The sequence below is a fragment of the Theropithecus gelada genome, chromosome 19 (genome assembly GCF_003255815.1).
Source record: "Theropithecus gelada isolate Dixy chromosome 19, Tgel_1.0, whole genome shotgun sequence".
Classification (NCBI taxonomy): Eukaryota; Metazoa; Chordata; class Mammalia; order Primates; family Cercopithecidae; genus Theropithecus; species Theropithecus gelada.
In genome coordinates, this window is record NC_037687.1 from 21626880 (window position 1) to 21643015 (window position 16136).

The 16136-nt window shown below is 51.9% G+C and overlaps 1 protein-coding gene across 1 annotated transcript; it reads left to right on the plus strand.

The window, feature by feature from the left end:
* The first annotated feature begins 1404 nt into the window (after positions 1–1404).
* On the plus strand, positions 1405–6220 carry LOC112611889 (IgG receptor FcRn large subunit p51-like). The gene is made up of 5 exons (XM_025365858.1): positions 1405–1884; positions 2550–2636; positions 3909–4160; positions 4238–4513; positions 6120–6220. The coding sequence occupies exons 2-5, from the start codon at positions 2564–2566 to the stop codon at positions 6218–6220; spliced, it is 702 nt and encodes a 233-aa protein (XP_025221643.1). The 5' UTR covers positions 1405–1884; positions 2550–2563.
* Positions 6221–16136: the final 9916 nt, after the last annotated feature.

The following is a 16136-nucleotide window of genomic DNA, read 5'->3' on the forward strand; positions in this document are numbered from 1 at the left end:
AAAAAATACTGTGTTACTCGCTAAGAAAAAGCTTTTAAGACCTAGTGACAAAACTAACCTGCTTAGAACATGACAAAGTTGATACATGTCCCTGTACAGGTTTAACACAGGTTTGATCCTAGGTCTTCGCTTACAAAATAGTTTCCAGCTATAAAAATTTAAAACCCTCATTATAAGTATATTACTGGTAGTAGAAAGTTGCTTGCTGCTCCCCTGTGTATTACACTTGTTCCTTCAAATAAAAGGTTTTGTAGCTACCATGGTTCATCAGAAAACTTCAGCACAAGTGTATTACATAAAACACTATCGCTCTGTCTCGCAAAGAGACTCAGAAAGTAAAAATAAAAGTGAGAACTCCCACTAATTAGTGAAAATGCTCAAAGCGGGGGATAAGGAAGGAGACCACTACTACTCCTGCTGCCCTCCGCCCCCCACCTTGCCTAGTTCACAAGACAGGAGGAAAGAGAGAAAGAAACAAAAGTAAGATAAATAGCCAGACAACTTTGGCACCACCACCCGGCCCTAGGAGTTAAACAAAGTAATAATAATAACATCAACCCCTGGCCTAAACTACTTGTGTTATCTGTAAATCCCAGACACTGTATGAAAAAAAAAAAAAAGCATTGTAAAACTTTTTGTTCTGTTAGCTGACGCACGTAGCCCCCAGTCACGTTTCCCACACTTGCTCGATTTATCACGACCCTTTCACGTGGACCCCTTAAAGTCGTAAGCCTTTAAAAAGGCCAAGTATTTCTTTTTCGGGGAGCTTGGCTCTTAAGACGCGAGTCTGCTGACGCTCCCAGCTGTATAAAAAACCTCTTCCTTCTTTAATCCGGTGTCTGAGGAGTTTTGTCTGTGGCTCGTCCTGCTACACAACCTCCACCTCCTGGGTTCAAGCAATTCTCCTGACTCAGCCTCCAGAGCAGCTGGGACTACAGGTGCTCCACCACACCCAGTTAATTTTTTTTTTTTTTTTTTTTTTTTTTTGAGAGGGAGTCTCGCTCCCAGGCTGGAGTGTGGTGGTGGCATGATCTCCGCTCACTGCAAGCTCCACCTCCTGAGTTCACCCCATTCTTCTGCTTCAGCCTCCCGAGTAGCTGGGACTACAGGCGCCCGCCACCACGACGGGCTAATTTTTTGTATTTTTAGTAGAGATGGGGTTTCACCGTGTTAGCCAGGATGGTGTCGATCTCCTGACCTCGTGATCCGCCCGCCTTGGCCTCCCAAAGTGCTGGGATTACAGGCGTTAGCCACCGCGCCCGGTCTAATATTTGTATTATTAGTAGAGACGGGGGTGTCACCATATTGGCCAGGCTGGTCTCGAACTCCTGACCTCGTGATCCGCCCGCCTCTGCCTCCCAACGTCCTGGGATTACAGGCGTGACTCACTGCGCCCGGCCAGCAGAAGGATATTAAAGAGCACCTGCAGGACCTTTCTAACGGGATGTCGGGGGAAGGGCTTGAAGGAGGAACTACGGAGGCTTCCATAAGATTTTGATTAACAGCGAGCGCTAGGGAAGGTCACAGGGATACAAAAGGGTAGGAGGAGGATCCAGAGACCTCCAAGTTGTGGACTTCGAAGGCATCCGGTTCCTTTCCCAGCTTTGTCAAGAATTCCCTGGGCGGCGGACACCCTCAAAATGAAAAAAACGGGAACCACAGAGAAGGGGAAAAAGAAGAACCACAAGCGTTTTGAGAAACAAACAGAGGCTGGGCCTAGGGCCTGGGGTGTGCCCTGCAACTGGGGGGGGTGGGGCTGGATGTTCTTGGAGTCAGGGAGCAGCAGCCTCCCACAGGATGTGAGAGAGGAACTGGGGTCTCCAGTCACGGGAGCCAGGAGCCGGCCAGGGCCGCAGGCAGGAAGGGAGCGAGGCTGAAGGGAACGTGAGCCGACCAGGGCCCGATTGAGGGAGGAGGGGCTGGGGGCCTGGACCCCTGGGCCTGAGGGAGGAGGGGCTGGGGGTCTGGACAGTGCGTCTGAGGGAGGAGGGGTTGGGGGCCTGGACGCCTGGGACGGAGGGAGGAGGCACTGGGGGTCTGGACACTGGGTCCGAGGGAGGAAGGGTTGGGGGCCCGGACTCCTCGGTCGCAGGGTGGAGAGGTTGGGGGCCCGGACTCCTCGGTCGGAGGGTGGAAGGGCTGGTGGCCCGGACTCCTGGGTCCGAGGGAGGAAGGGCTGGGGGCCCGGACTCCTCGGTCGGAGGGTGGAGGGGCTGGGGGCCCGGACTCCTGGGTCGGAGGGTGGAGAGGTTGGGGGCCCGGACTCCTGGGTCCGAGGGAGGAGGGGCTGGGGCCTGAGGGCGACGGAAGGGGCGTGGCCGAGCTCGGGGCCGGGACTCTCAGCCTATCAAGTTTCTGTAATTAATTAACTAACTGAGATCCAGTTCAGGGGTGAAAGTTCTTCAGGTAGGAGGAGGGCATTGTTGTCAGTCTGGACCGAGCCCGCAGAGCCCCTCCTCGGCGTCCTGGTCCCGGCCCTGCCCTTGGTACCCCGGGAGGAAGGGGCGGGCCGGGGGTCGGGAGGAGTCACGTGCCCCCTCCCGCCCCAGGTCGTCCTCTCAGCATGAGGGTCCCGCGGCCTCAGCCCTGGGCGCTGGGGCTCCTGCTCTTTCTCCTGCCCGGGAGCCTGGGCGCAGGTGAGGGCCGCTGCGGGCCGGGGCCCTGCTGCAGGCGGGCGGTGGGAGGCGGCCCCAGGCAGGCAGGGGCGAAGCCAGCGGGACCCGAGTTCCCCGCGAGTCCCGGGCGCTGCCTTCTCCGCTCAGTTCACTTTCTCAGCGTCTCCTGCTGGGCCTGAGGCTGAGAACCACCTGTCGCTTCTGTGTCTCTGTTTCCCTCTCTCTGGGCCTCTGTCTGGGTCTCTGTCCCTTTCTCTCTCTCTCTCTGGGTCTCTGTTTCTCTCCCTGGGTCTCTGTCCCTGTTTTTCTCTCTCTCTCTGGGTCTCTGTCCCTCTCTCTTTGTCTGGGCCTCTGTCTCTGGGTCTCTCTCTCTCTCTCTCTCTGGGTCTCTGTCTCTCTCTGTGTCTCTGTCCTCTCTCTGGGTCTCTGTCCTCCTCTCTCTGTCTCTTTCTGGGTCTCTGTCCCCCCCCCCCCCCGGTCTCTGTCCTTCTCTCTCTCTCTCTGGGTCTCTGTCCTTCTCTCTCTCTCTCTGGGTCTCTGTCCTTCTCTCTCTCTCTCTCTGGGTCTCTGTCCTTCTCTCTCTCTCTCTCTGGGTTTCTGTCCTCTCTTTCTCTCTCTGGGTCTCTCTCTCTCTCTCTGGGTCTCTGTCTCTCTCTGGGTCTCTCTCTCTCTCTCTCTCTGGGTCTCTGTCTCTGTCTCTCTCTCTCTCTCTGGGTCTCTGTCCTCTCTGGGTCTCTCTCTGGGTCTCTGTCTCTGTCTCTCTCTCTGGGTCTCTGTCCTCTCTCTCTCTCTCTCTCTGGGTCTCTGTCTCTGTCTCTCTGGGTCTCTCTCTCTCTCTCTCTCTGGGTCTCTGTCTCTGTCTCTCTCTCTCTGGGTCTCTGTCCTCTCTCTCTCTCTGGGTCTCTCTCTCTCTGGGTCTCTGTCTCTGTCTCTCTCTCTCTCTGGGTCTCTGTCTCTCTCTGGGTCTCTGTCCTTCTCTCTCTCTCTCTCTCTGGGTCTCTGTCCTCTCTCTCTCTCTCTCTCTCTGGGTCTCTGTCCTCTCTCTCTCTCTCTGGGTCTCTCTCTCTCTCTCTCTCTCTCTCTGGGTCTCTGTCCTCTCTCTCTCTGTGGGTCTCTGTCTCTGTCTCTCTCTCTCTCTGGGTCTCTGTCCCTCTTTCTCTCTGGGTCTCTGTCCCCTCCCTCTGAGTCTTCCCTCTCCCTCCATAATAGATTCTTCTCCCTCCCTGGATATCTGTCCCACTGCAATCTAGTTCCCCGCCCATGTGCTCCCTTCAGCTCTGTCTCTGTCTGCAGAAAGCCACCTCTCCCTCCTGTACCACCTCACCGCGGTGTCCTCGCCTGCCCCGGGGACGCCTGCCTTCTGGGTGTCCGGCTGGCTGGGCCCGCAGCAGTACCTGAGCTACGACAGCCTGAGGGGCCAGGCGGAGCCCTGTGGAGCTTGGGTCTGGGAAAACCAAGTGTCCTGGTATTGGGAGAAAGAGACCACAGATCTGAGGATCAAGGAGAAGCTCTTTCTGGAAGCTTTCAAAGCTTTGGGGGGAAAAGGTGAGATTCGAATCCGGAGGGGCAAGGGGCTGGGTCCATGCTCCTGGGCCCCACTTACCTGTGTGTGGGCGCCCCAGGCCCCTACACTCTGCAGGGCCTGCTGGGCTGTGAACTGAGCCCTGACAACACCTCGGTGCCCACCGCCAAGTTCGCCCTGAACGGCGAGGAGTTCATGAATTTCGACCTCAAGCAGGGCACCTGGGGTGGGGACTGGCCCGAGGCCCTGGCTATCAGTCAGCGGTGGCAGCAGCAGGACAAGGCGGCCAACAAGGAGCTCACCTTCCTGCTATTCTCCTGCCCACACCGGCTGCGGGAGCACCTGGAGAGGGGCCGTGGAAACCTGGAGTGGAAGGGTGAGCCGGATCTGCAGCCACAGGCTGTTCTGTCCTCTCTGCCATCACGCCCACCTGCCTCAGTTCCCCTGTCAGGACCCTCAGTCAGCCCCCCACTGCAGCCCACGCTCTGCCCCCCATTCCTCAGGGGTGGTTCTACATTCAGCCCTCCCATGGCTCCCCAGCGCCCCCCAAGACAAACTCTTGGCTTCCTTGCCTTTTTTTTGTTGAGACGAAGTTTCACTCTTGTTGCCCAGGCTGGAGTGCAATGGTGCGATCTCGGCTCACTGTAACCTCCGCCTCCCGGGTTCAAGTGATTCTCCTGCCTCAGCCTCCCTAGTAACTGGATTACAGGCATGCATCACCATGCCTGGCTGATTTTGTATTTTTAGTAGAGACGGGATTTCTTCATGCTGGTCAGGCTGGTCTCAAATTCCCAACCGCAGGTGATCCGCCCGTCTCAGCCTCCCAAAGTGCTGGGATTACAAGCGTGAGCCATCGCACCTGGCTGTCTTTTTTTTTTTTTTTTTTTTTGAGACAGATTCTCTGTCACCCCAGGCTGGAGTGTGGTGGCACAATCTCGGCTCACTGCAGCCTGAACCTCCCAGGCTCAAGCAATCCTCCCACCTCAGCCTCCCAAGTAGCTGGGACCACAGCATCGTCACACCTGGCTGACTTTAATTTTTGTAGACACAGTGTCTCACTACGTTGCCCAAGCTGGTCTTGAACTCCTAGGCTCAAGCAGTCTTCCTGCTTTGGCCTCCTGAATAGCTGAGATTACAGGTGCATACCACCATAACTGGCTAATTTTTTTTTAGTTTTCCGCACAGTCTGCCACCCAGGCTAGTGTGCAGCAGCGTGATCTCAGCTCGCTGCACACTCTGCCTCTTGGGTTTAAGCGATTCTCCTGCTGCAGCCTCATGAGTAGCTGGCACTACAGGCACATCCACCATCTCTGGCTAATTTTTGTAGTTTTAGTAGAGACAGGGTTTCGTCATGTTAGCTAGGCTGGTCTCAAACTCTTGACCTCAAGTGATCCACTCACCTCTGCCTCCCAAAGTGGTGGGATTACAGGCGTGAGCCACCGCATCTGACCATACCTGGCTAATTTAAAAAATTTGTTGTAGAGATGGCATCTCGCTGTGCTGCCCAGGCCAGACTCAAACTCCTGGCCTCAAGTGATTCTCCCACTTTGGCCTCTCAGGGTGCTGGGATGACAGGTGTGAACCACTGTGCTTGGCCTTCCTTGCCTTAATGCCCTCGTCAGACCCACGCAGCAGCACTTGTCTCTACACAGCTGTCAGAGTCTAGGCTCCAGCCACCCAACATGAGCAATCTTCTCCCTCTGAGCATTTGTTCATCCAGTTCCCCCGGCCCCTCTCTGTTCCACCCTTCCCCCTCTCTGCATATACTCCAGCCCTCCTTATTCTTCAAGGTCGGGGCTGGATATCACTTCCTCTGAGAAGCCTTCTCTCAGCTCTGTAGGGCAGAGTTCACTGTTTCCTCCCCAGCGGCCCTAGATCCCCATTCATTCAACTGTTGGCCAAGAGCATTTGCACTGCCAGACGCCGCTCTGGGCCTTGAGCAAAGAGGGAAGTGACACACGTTCACTCTCTGCGGCTTCCAGGCTGCTGGACAAAGATAGATATCGGCTGGGGATTTGCACAGATGTTCATTCCAAGTGCCACAAAGGAGAAGTTGAGACTTAACCAGGTAGTTTTTCTTTGATCGTCGTCTTTCTTTTTTAAGTAGGGAAAATTTCCTTTTTTTTGAGATGGAGTCTCGCTCTTGTCGCCTAGGCTGGAGTGCAATGGCACAATCTCGGCTCACTGCAACCTCCGCCTCCCAGCTTCAAGTGATTTCTGCCTCAGCCTCCCGAGTTGCTGGGACTACAGGCACGCACCACCATACCTGGCTAATTTTTATATTTTTTTTAGTAGAGACAGGGTTTCACCATGTTGGCCGGGATGGTCTTGATCTCTTGCCCTCGTCATCCGCCTGCCTCGGCTTCCCAAAGTGCTGGGATTACAGACATGAGCCACTGTGCCCGGCCTTTTTTTTTTTTTTTTTTTTTGAGACAGACTTTTGCATTGTTGCCCAGGCTGCAGTGCAGTGGCAGTCTTGGCTCACTGCAACCTCCACCTCCCAGGGTCAAGCAATTCTCCTACCTCAGCCTCCCGAGTTGCTGGGAATACGGGCACGCACCACCATGCCTGGCTAACTTTTGTATTTTTAGTAGAGACGGATTTCACCATGCTGGCCAGGCTGGTCTCGAACACCTGATCTCGTGATCCGCCCACCTTGGCCTCCCAAAGTGCTGGGATTATAGGCGTGAGCCACCACACCTGGCCTAAGTAGGGAAAGTTTCAAACCACACTTAAGTAGACACAATAGTATAAAAAGGACCAGGCATGGTGGCTCATGCCTGTAATCACAGCATTTTGGGAGGCCAAGGCAGGTGGATTGCTTGATCCCAGGAGTTCAAGACCAGCCTGGGCAACATAGCAAGACCTCATCTCTACTAAAAACTCAAAAAATTAGCCTGGCATGGTAGTATGTGCCTCTAGTCCCAGCCACTGGGGAGGCTATGGTGGGAGGATCACTTGAGCTCAGGAGTTTGAGGCAGTAGTGAACTGTGATTGCAATCCTGCACTCCAGCCCAGACTACAGAGCCAGACCCTGTCTCAAAAAGAAAAAAAATATGGTGGCCAGACGCGGTGGCTCACGCCTGAATTCCAACACTTTGGGAGGCTGAGGTGGGCAGATCACTTAACAGGAGTTTGAGATAAGCCTGGCCGACATAGTGAAACCCCATCTCTACTAAAAATACAAAAATTAGCCGGGTGCGGTGGTGGGCGCTTGTAATCCCAGCTATTCCGGAGGCTGAGGCAGGAAAATCACTTGATCCTAGGAAGCAAGAGTTTGCAGTGAGCTGAGATGAGGCCACTGCACTCCAGCCTGGGCAACAGAGCAAGACTCTGTCTCAAAGAAAGAAAAAAGAGAGAGAAAGAGGAAGGAAAGGAAGGGAGCCTCCCATCACTGAGACTTGATAATAATTATCAACCCATGGTCTTTTGAATTTCACATACATCCTCACTCACTTCCCAACCCCACTTCACATTAAGCTTTGGTAAATCTCAGCCATCACAGTGTTTTTTTCTTTGTTTGTTTTTTTGAGATGGAGCCTCACTCTGTCATGTAGGAGTGCAGTGGCTCAGTCTCGGCTCACTGCAAGCTTCGCCTCCTAGGTTCAAACGATTCTCCTGCCTCAGCCTCCTGAGTAGTTGAGATTACAGGCGCCTGCTACCTCGCCCAGGCAATTTTTGTATTTTTAGTAGAGACGAGGTTTCACCACATTGGCCAGGCTGGTCTTGAACTCCTGATCTTGTGATCCACCGGCCTTGGCCTCCCGAAGTGCTGGAATAACAGGCATGAGCCGCCACACCTGGCCAATTTTTGTATTTTTAGTAGAGACGGGATTTCACTGTTGGCCAGGCTGGTCTCGAACCCTCACTTGATCCACCCTCCTTGGCCTCCCAAAGTGCAAGAGTCACGGTGCCCGGCCAGAGTGTTTTGTTGATAAGTACTTCAGTATGTAACTCTACTAGGTAAGGGCATGTAAAAAAAATTAATACCAAAACCATTATCACACCGACGATCAATTAACTGTAACTCCTTAATGGCATCAGATGTCTAGTTTTTGTTCACATTTTCCTGACTGTAAATTTTTTTTTTTTTTTTTTTTTTTGAGACAGTCTCTTTCTCTGTCGCCCAGGCTGGAGTGCAGTGGCCGGATCTCAGCTCACTGCAAGCTCCGCCTCCCAGGTTTACGCCATTCTCCTGCCTCAGCCTCCCAAGTAGCTGAGACTACAGGCGCCCGCCACCGCGCCGGGCTAGTTTTTTGTATTTTTTAGTAGAGACGGGGTTTCACCGTGTTAGCCAGGAGGGTCTCGATCTCCTGACCTCGTGATCTCCCCGTCTCGGCCTCCCAAAGTGCTGGGATTACAGGCGTGAGCCACCGCGCCCGGCCTGTAAATGTTTTTTAAAGTTTGAATCAGCATCCAGCAAGGTCCACACATTTTGTTGTCTTTTCAGTGTCTTTTTCTGATTGTTGAATTTTTCTTTCTTTCTTTTTTCTTTTTTTTTTAAATTGAGACAGGGTCTTGCTCTGTTGCCAGACTGGAGTCCAGTGGTGCAATCATAGCTCACTGCAGCCGGAACCTCCTGAGCTCAAGTAATTCTCCCACTTGAGCCTCACTGGTAGCTAGGACCACAGGTGTGCGCCATCAGGCCTAGCTATTTTTTTGTTTGTTTGTTTGTTTGTTTGTTTTTTTTTTTTGAGACGGAGTCTGGCTCTGTCGCCCAAGAGTGCAGTGGCCGGATCTCAGCTCACTGCAAGCTCCGCCTCCTGGGTTCACGCCATTCTCCTGCCTCAGCCTCCCGAGTAGCTGGGACCACAGGCGCCCGCCACCTCGCCCGGCTAATTTTTTGTATTTTTTAGTAGAGACGGGGTTTCACCGTGTTAGCCAGCATGGTCTTGATCTCCTGACCTCGTGATCCGCCCATCTCGGCCTCCCAAAGTGCTGGGATTACAGGCTTGAGCCACCGCGCCCGGCCGTTTGTTTGTTTTTTGAGACGAAGTCTTACTCTGTCGCCCAGACTGGAGTGCAGAGGCACGATCTCGGCTCATTGCAACTTCTGCCTCCCGGGTTCAAGCAATTCTCCTGCCTCAGCCTCCCGAGTAGCTGGGATTACAGGCGCACACCACCATGCCTGGCTATTTTTTGTATCTTTAATAGAGACAGAGTTTCACCGTGTTGGCCAGGCAGGTTTTGAACTCCCGACCCCAGGTGATCCACCTCCCTCGGCCTCCCAAAGTGTTGGGATTACAGGCATGAGCCACCGCGCTCAGCCGTATTTTTGTTTTGTTTTTTTTTTTTTTGGAGACAGAGTCTCGCTCTCTCGCCCAGGCTGGAGTGCAGTGGTGCCATCTCAGCTCACTGCAACCTCCACCTCCCGGGTTCAAGCGATTCTCCTGCCTCAGCCTCCTGAGTAGCTGGGATTACAGGCGCCTGCCACCACGCCTGGCTAATTTTTGTATTTTTAGTAGAGATGGGGTTTCACGTGTTAGCCAGGATGGTCTCGATCTCTTGACTCATGATCTGCCCTCCTCGGCCTCCCAAAGTGCTGGAATTACAGGCATGAGCCACTGTGCCCGGCCATAATTTTTGTATTTTTAGTAGAGACAAGGTTTCACCATGTTGGTCAGGCTGGTCTTGAACTCCTGACCTCATGATCCGCCTACCTCGGCCTCCCAAAGTGCTGGGATTACAGGCGTGAGCTACTGTGCCCGGCTGGATTCCAATTTTTTATCAGATAGGTGTTTTGCAAATATTCCTTCCACTCTCTAAGTTGTCTTTTCATTGTTTTAACTGTGCCTTTCAGAAAGAAAAAGTTTTTAACTTCGATAAAATAGTTTATTCTTTTTTTTTTTTTTTTAAATCATGGATTATGCTTTTGGTGTCTTATCTCAGAAGTAAGCACTAAACCCAAAATCAGCTAGATCTTCTCTGGTGTATTTTAAGAGTTTTAAAGTTTTGCATTTTATAGTTAGGTCTGTGATTCATTTTGAGGTAATTTGAGTTACTTGTGATCTTGAGTGTCTTTTGATTTACAGGTTTCCCATTTTCTTCTTTTTTTTCCCCTCGTAATTGTGGTTTGAAGAAAGTCCGTTTATGTCCTATTGAGTTTCCCCCAGACTGGATTTTACCCTTTGCATCCTCTGATGTTGCTGGACATAGTCCTCCTTCTCTTCTTTAAAGGAGCAGCTCGATCTGCAAGCTTGATCAGATTCTGGTTCAGTTTTTATGGCAAGAAAACTTTCGGCCGGGCACGGTGGCTCACGCCTGTAATCCCAGCACTTTGGGAGGCCGAGACGGGCGGATCACGAGGTCAGGAGATCAAGACCATCCTGGCTAACACGGTGAAACCCCATCTCTACTAAAAAAATACAAAAATTAGCTGGGCGAGGTGGTGGGCGCCTGTAGTCCCAGCTATACTGGAGGCTGAGGCAGGAGAATGGCTTGAACCCAGGAGGCGGAGCTTGCAGTGAGTGGAGATCACGCCACTGCACTCCAGCCTGGGCGACAGGGCGAGACTCCGTCTCAAAAAAAAAAAAAAAAAAAATTTCTAGGTAGTTGGTGGTTATGTCTGTGTGCATAGGCTGCAAATATCTGCTCGCTTCTGTGCTGTTCTGTGGACCACTGGATTCAGGTGTTACAAAGTTCTCTGTCAGGTTTTCTCCTGATGCTTTTAGCGGACAGCCATGGCCACTGCCTTAATCTTTTTTATTTATTTATTTATTTATTTTTGAGATGGAGTCTTGCTCTGTCGCCCAGGTTGGAGTACAGTGGTGTGATCTCGGCTCACTGCAACCTCTGCCTTCCAGGTTCAGGCGATTCTCCTGCCTCAGCCTCCTGAGTAGCTGGGATTACAGGCGCATGCCACTATGCCCGGCTAATTTTTGTATTTTTTTGGTAGAGATGGGGTTTCACCATGTTGGTCAGGCTGGTCTTGAACTCCTGACCTTGTGATCCACCTGCCTCGGCCTCCCAAAATGCTGGGATTACAGGCATGAGCCAGCGCGCCTGGCCTTTTTTTTTTTTTTTTTTGAGAGAGAGTCTCCCTCTGTCACCAGGCTGGAGTGCAGTGGGCATGATCTCGGTTCACTGCAGCCTCCACCCCTCAGGTTCAAGTGATCCTCCTGCCTCAGCCTCCTTAGTCGCTGGAATTACAGGCGCACACTACCACACCCAGCTACTTTTTGTATTTTTAGTAGAGACGGGGTTTCACCATGTTGGCCAGGATGGATTTCTTTTTTTTTAGAGAGATGGAGTTTCACTCTTATTGCCCAGGCTGTAATACAATGGCATGAACTCGGCTCACTGCAACCTCTGCCTCCTAGATTCAAGTGATCCTCCTGCCTCAGCCTCCAGGGTAGCTGGGACTACAGGCATGCGCCACCATGCACAGCTAATTTTTATATTTTTAGTAGAGACGGGGTTTCACCATGTTGGCGAAGCTGGTCTCGAACTCCTGACATCAGGTGATCCGTCTGCCTCAGCCTCGCAGAGTGCTGGGATTACAGATGTGAGCCACCATGCCTGGCCTGGTTTGGTATTTTGTTAAACAGAACCAAAGGCCAGACAGATTTTCTGTGCTTGGATTTAGTCTATATTGGAGCTACCTTGGAGGCTAAAGGCACGCGGCTTTGAGCGCGACACAGGAAGATACAGATGTGCTGAAAAGAATAGTAAACATAAAGCAGAAGCCAGAACTGCTGATGGCGGTCAGCCTGGCCCTCCATTCCACTTGACTGTGCAGCAAATTCTGCCAACTTGCCAGAGAGGCAGCTCCAGGAGAGAGAAGCTGCTAGGCTTTCCTGAAGCAGCAAATGTGTGTTCTGCTGAGCAACCAAAACCAAGATCCCAGCCAAGACCCACGATTGTCCAGATCCACCCTCCCCGAAGGGAACTTGGGCAGTAATGCCCAGCCCTAGGCAGTTGCTGAAATCTTTGCCCTTTTTTTTTTTTTTTTCTTTTTTAGCTGGGATCTTGCTCTGTCACCCAGACTGGAGTGGAGTGCAGTGACATTGTCATAGCTCCATGTAGCCTTGGACTCCCAAGCTTAAGCAGTCCTCCCGCCTCAGCCTTCCAAGTAGCAGGGACTACAGGCACACGCCACCATGCCTGGCTAACATTTTCTATTTTTTTGTAGAGATGGGGTATTACTTTGTTGCCCAGGCTGGCCTAGCAGTCTTGGGCTTGGCTGGGCCTGGTGGCTCATGCCTATAATCCCAGCACTTTGGGAGGCTGAGGCAGGCGGATCACAAGGTCAGGAGTTCAAGACCAGCCTGGCCAATATGGTGAAACCCTGTCTCTACTAAAAATACAAAAATTAGCCGGGTGTGGTGGTGGGCGCCTGTAATCCCAGCTACTTGATAGGCTGAGGCAGGAGAATTGCTTAAACCCAGGAGGCAGAGGTTGCAGTGAGCCAAGATCGTGCCACTGCACTCCAGCCTGGGCGACAGAAAGAGACTTCATCTCAAAAAAAAAACCAAAAAATAGAAATCCTGGGCATAAGGGATCTTTCTGCCTTGACTTCCCAAGGTGCTGGGATTGCAGGTATGAGCCACCGCCCCCGCTTTTTTTTTTTTTTTGAGACGGAGTCTTGCTCTGTCACCCAGGCTGGAGTGCAGTGGCCGGATCTCAGCTCACTGCAAGCTCCTCCTCTCGGGTTCATGCCATTCTCCTGCCTCAGCCTCCCAAGTAGCTGGGACTACAGGCACCCGCCACTTCGCCCGGCTAGTTTTTTGTATTTTTTAGTAGAGACGGGGTTTCACCGTATTAGCCAGGATGGTCTCGATCTCCTGACCTCATGATCCGCCCGTCTCGGCCTCCCAAAGTGCTGGGATTACAGGCTTGAGCCACCGCGCCCGGCCTTTTTTTTTTTTTTTCTTTTTTTTTTCTTTGAGACAGGCACTTGCACTATTGCCTAGACTGGAGTGCAGTAGCGGGATTAGAGTTCACTGCAGCCTCAACCTCCCAAGCTCAGGCGATCTTCCTACCTCATCCTCCCTGAAGGGATGGGGCCACAGGTGTGTACCCCCACACGTAGTTAATTTTTAAAATTTTTCAGAGACGGGTGTCTCCATGTCGCCCAGGCTGGTCTTGAACTCCTGGCTTCCAGTGATCCTTCTGCCTCAGCTTCCCGAAGTGCTGGGATTACAGGCGTGAGACCACTGCACCCAACCTTTTTTCACTCCCTTAACGAAACCTTTGGATGAACAAAAATTCTTAATTTTGGTGAAGTTCAATTTATCTATTTCAATTTATACATTTTATAAAGTTTATTAATTTTTTTTTTTTTTTAGATGGAGTCTTGCTCTGTCGCCCGGGCTGGAATGCAATGGTGCAACCTCTGCCCACTGCAACCTCCGCATCCCGAGTTCAAGTGGTTCTCCTGTCTCAGCCTCCTGAGTAACTGGGACTATAGGCGCCTGCCATCATGCCCAGCTAATTTTATGTATTTTTAGTAGAGATGGGGTTTCACCATATTGGCCAAGCTGGTCTTGAACTCCTCACCTTGTGACCCACCCGCCTCAGCCTCCCAAAGTGCTGGGATTACAGGTGTGAGCCACTGTGCCTGGCCCCAAGTTTATAAATTTTAATTTATAAAGCTCAATTTTATCTTTGATTCTGTAGCTTTGTTGTGTATTCTCTTTTTTTTTTTTTTTTNCTCTTCCCATCCATCCCCTATGTCTAAGACTATGTCCAAATATCTAAGAATCATGTTCCTGGCTGGGCACAGGGGCTCACGCCTGTAATCCCAGCACTCCGGGAGGCAGAGGCAGGAGGATAGCTTGAGCCTGGGCAAAATGGCAAAACTCCTTCTCTACAAAAAAATAGAAAAATTAGTCGGGTGTGGCAGTTTGTGCTTGTGGTCCCAGCCCTCAAGAGGCTGAGGTGAGAGGATCACCTGAGCCCCAGATGTCAAGGCTGCAATGAGTGTGATCTTGCCACTGCACTCCAGCCTGGGTGATAGAATGAAACTCTGTCTCTAAACAAATATATACATAAATAAAAATAAGTAAATAAATGAGTCCGGGTGCGGTGGCTCACACCTGTAATCCCAGCACCTTGGGAGGCCAAGGTGGACGGATCACCTGTGGTTGGGAGTTCCAGACCAGCCTGACAGACATGGAGAAACCCTGTCTCTACTAAAAATACAAAATTAGCCAGGCATGGTGGTGCATGCCTGTAATCCCAGCTACTCAGAAGGCTGAGGCAGGAGAATTGCTTGAACCCGGGAGGCAGGGGTTGCAATGAACCGAGATTACGCCATTGCACTCCAGCCTGGGCAACAAAAGTGAAACTCTGTCTCAATAATAACAATAATAATAAAATAATTGAAACAATCATGTTTCCAGCATCCATGGTCCCAGGCCCCCCATTTCTTGGGTGAGCCATGTAACTTATGTAGCCTCCCTATTTTATTTAAATGGCCTTTTAGAAACCCTCTTCTTTTTTTCTTTTTTCTATTGCCCAAGCTGGAGTGCAGTAGCTCAATCTCAGCTCACCAAAACCTCTGCCTCCTGGGTTCAACTGACTCTCCTGCATCAGCCTCCCAAGTAGCTGGCATTAAAGGTTCATGCCACCATGCCTGGCTAATTTTTGAATTTTGATAGAGATGAGATTTCACCATGTTGGCCAGGCTGGTCCCAAGCTCCTGACCTCAAGTGATCCTTCTGCCTCGGCCTCCCAAAGTGCTGGGATCACAGGCATGAGCCACCATGCCCAACCTCCCTCTTCTTTTTTGGATGGAAGAATTCACACATTCCAGGCCTCTTTTCCCACACAAAGTTAGGAATCCCAGTCCCTTGCCTCTCAAGGAGTCAAATGCCTTAAATGCCAGCCTATGTTCCAAACCCTTCAGTTCTTCTAGTCCCTGAGCAGTGAGCAGGTGGAAGGATGCTGTGTGTGGCCTGCTGGGAAATGAAATCCGCCTGTCCCCAAGCTCCCTGCTACCTGCTCCTCACCACATGTCAGAGCTCTGCCCACCTGACTTTGCCCACGAAGTTGTCCCCATCCCGAGACAGATCTGTGGGATCCAGGGAGATGAGGTAATTAGAAGTTTTGCTCCTTCTTCTCTTTCGCCCAGCCAGGAGGAAGTGCTATGGATGAGAGGAATGGTCCATTAGAATGGACTTCTGGAGGTTGGGTGTGGTGGCTCATACCTGTAATTCCTGCACTTTGGGAGGCTGAGGTGGGCAGATGACTTGAGGTCAGGAGTTCGAGACCAGCCTGGTCAACGTGGTGAAACCTCGTCGCCACAAAAATAAAAAAAAATTAGCTGGGCGTGGTAGTGCCTGCCTGTAATCCTGGCTAGTAGGGAGGCTGAGGCAGGAGAATTGCTTGAACCCAGGGGGCAGAGGTTGCAGTCAGCTGAGATTGCGCCATTGCACTCCAGCCTGGGCGACAGAGTGAGACTCCATCTCAAAACAAAAATAAAAAATAATGAAAAAAATGCCAGGCGCAGTGGCTCACATCTGTAATCCCAGCACTTTAGGAGGCCGAGGCGGGTGGATCACAAGGTCAGGAGATCGAGACCACGGTGAAACCCTGTGTCTACTAAAAATACAAAAAATTAGCTGGGCGTGGTGGCGGGCGCCTGTAGCCCTAGCTACTCGGGAGGCTGAGGCAGGAGAATGGTGTGAACCCGGGAGGCGGAGCTTGCAGTGAGCTGAGATCGTGCCACTGCACTCCAGCCTAGGCAACAGAGCGACAGAGAGAGACTCCGTCTCCAAAAAGAAAAAAAAAAAAAAAGAATGGACTTCGAGGCCGGGCGCGGTGGCTCAAGCCTGTAATCCCAGCACTTTGGGAGGCCGAGACGGGCGGATCACGAGGTCAGGAGATCGAGACCATCCTGGCTAACACGGTGAAACCCCGTCTCCACTAAAAAATACAAAAAACTAGCCGGGCGCGGTGGCGGGCGCCTGTAGTCCCAACTACTCGGGAGGCTGAGGCAGGAGAATGGCGTGAACCCGGGAGGCGGAGCTTGCAGTGAGCTGAGATCCGGCCACTGC

What these genes read in the sequence shown, in the direction of transcription:
- LOC112611889 (XM_025365858.1), top strand. Translation starts at nt 2,564, where the DNA reads ATGAGGGTCCCGCGGCCTCAGCCCTGGGCGCTGGGGCTCCTGCTCTTT. An exon ending in GCCCGGGAGCCTGGGCGCAG is followed by an intron (nt 2,637 to 3,908) that starts GTGAGGGCCGCT and finishes CTCTGTCTGCAG; the next exon opens with AAAGCCACCTCTCCCTCCTG. An exon ending in CAAAGCTTTGGGGGGAAAAG is followed by an intron (nt 4,161 to 4,237) that starts GTGAGATTCGAA and finishes TGGGCGCCCCAG; the next exon opens with GCCCCTACACTCTGCAGGGC.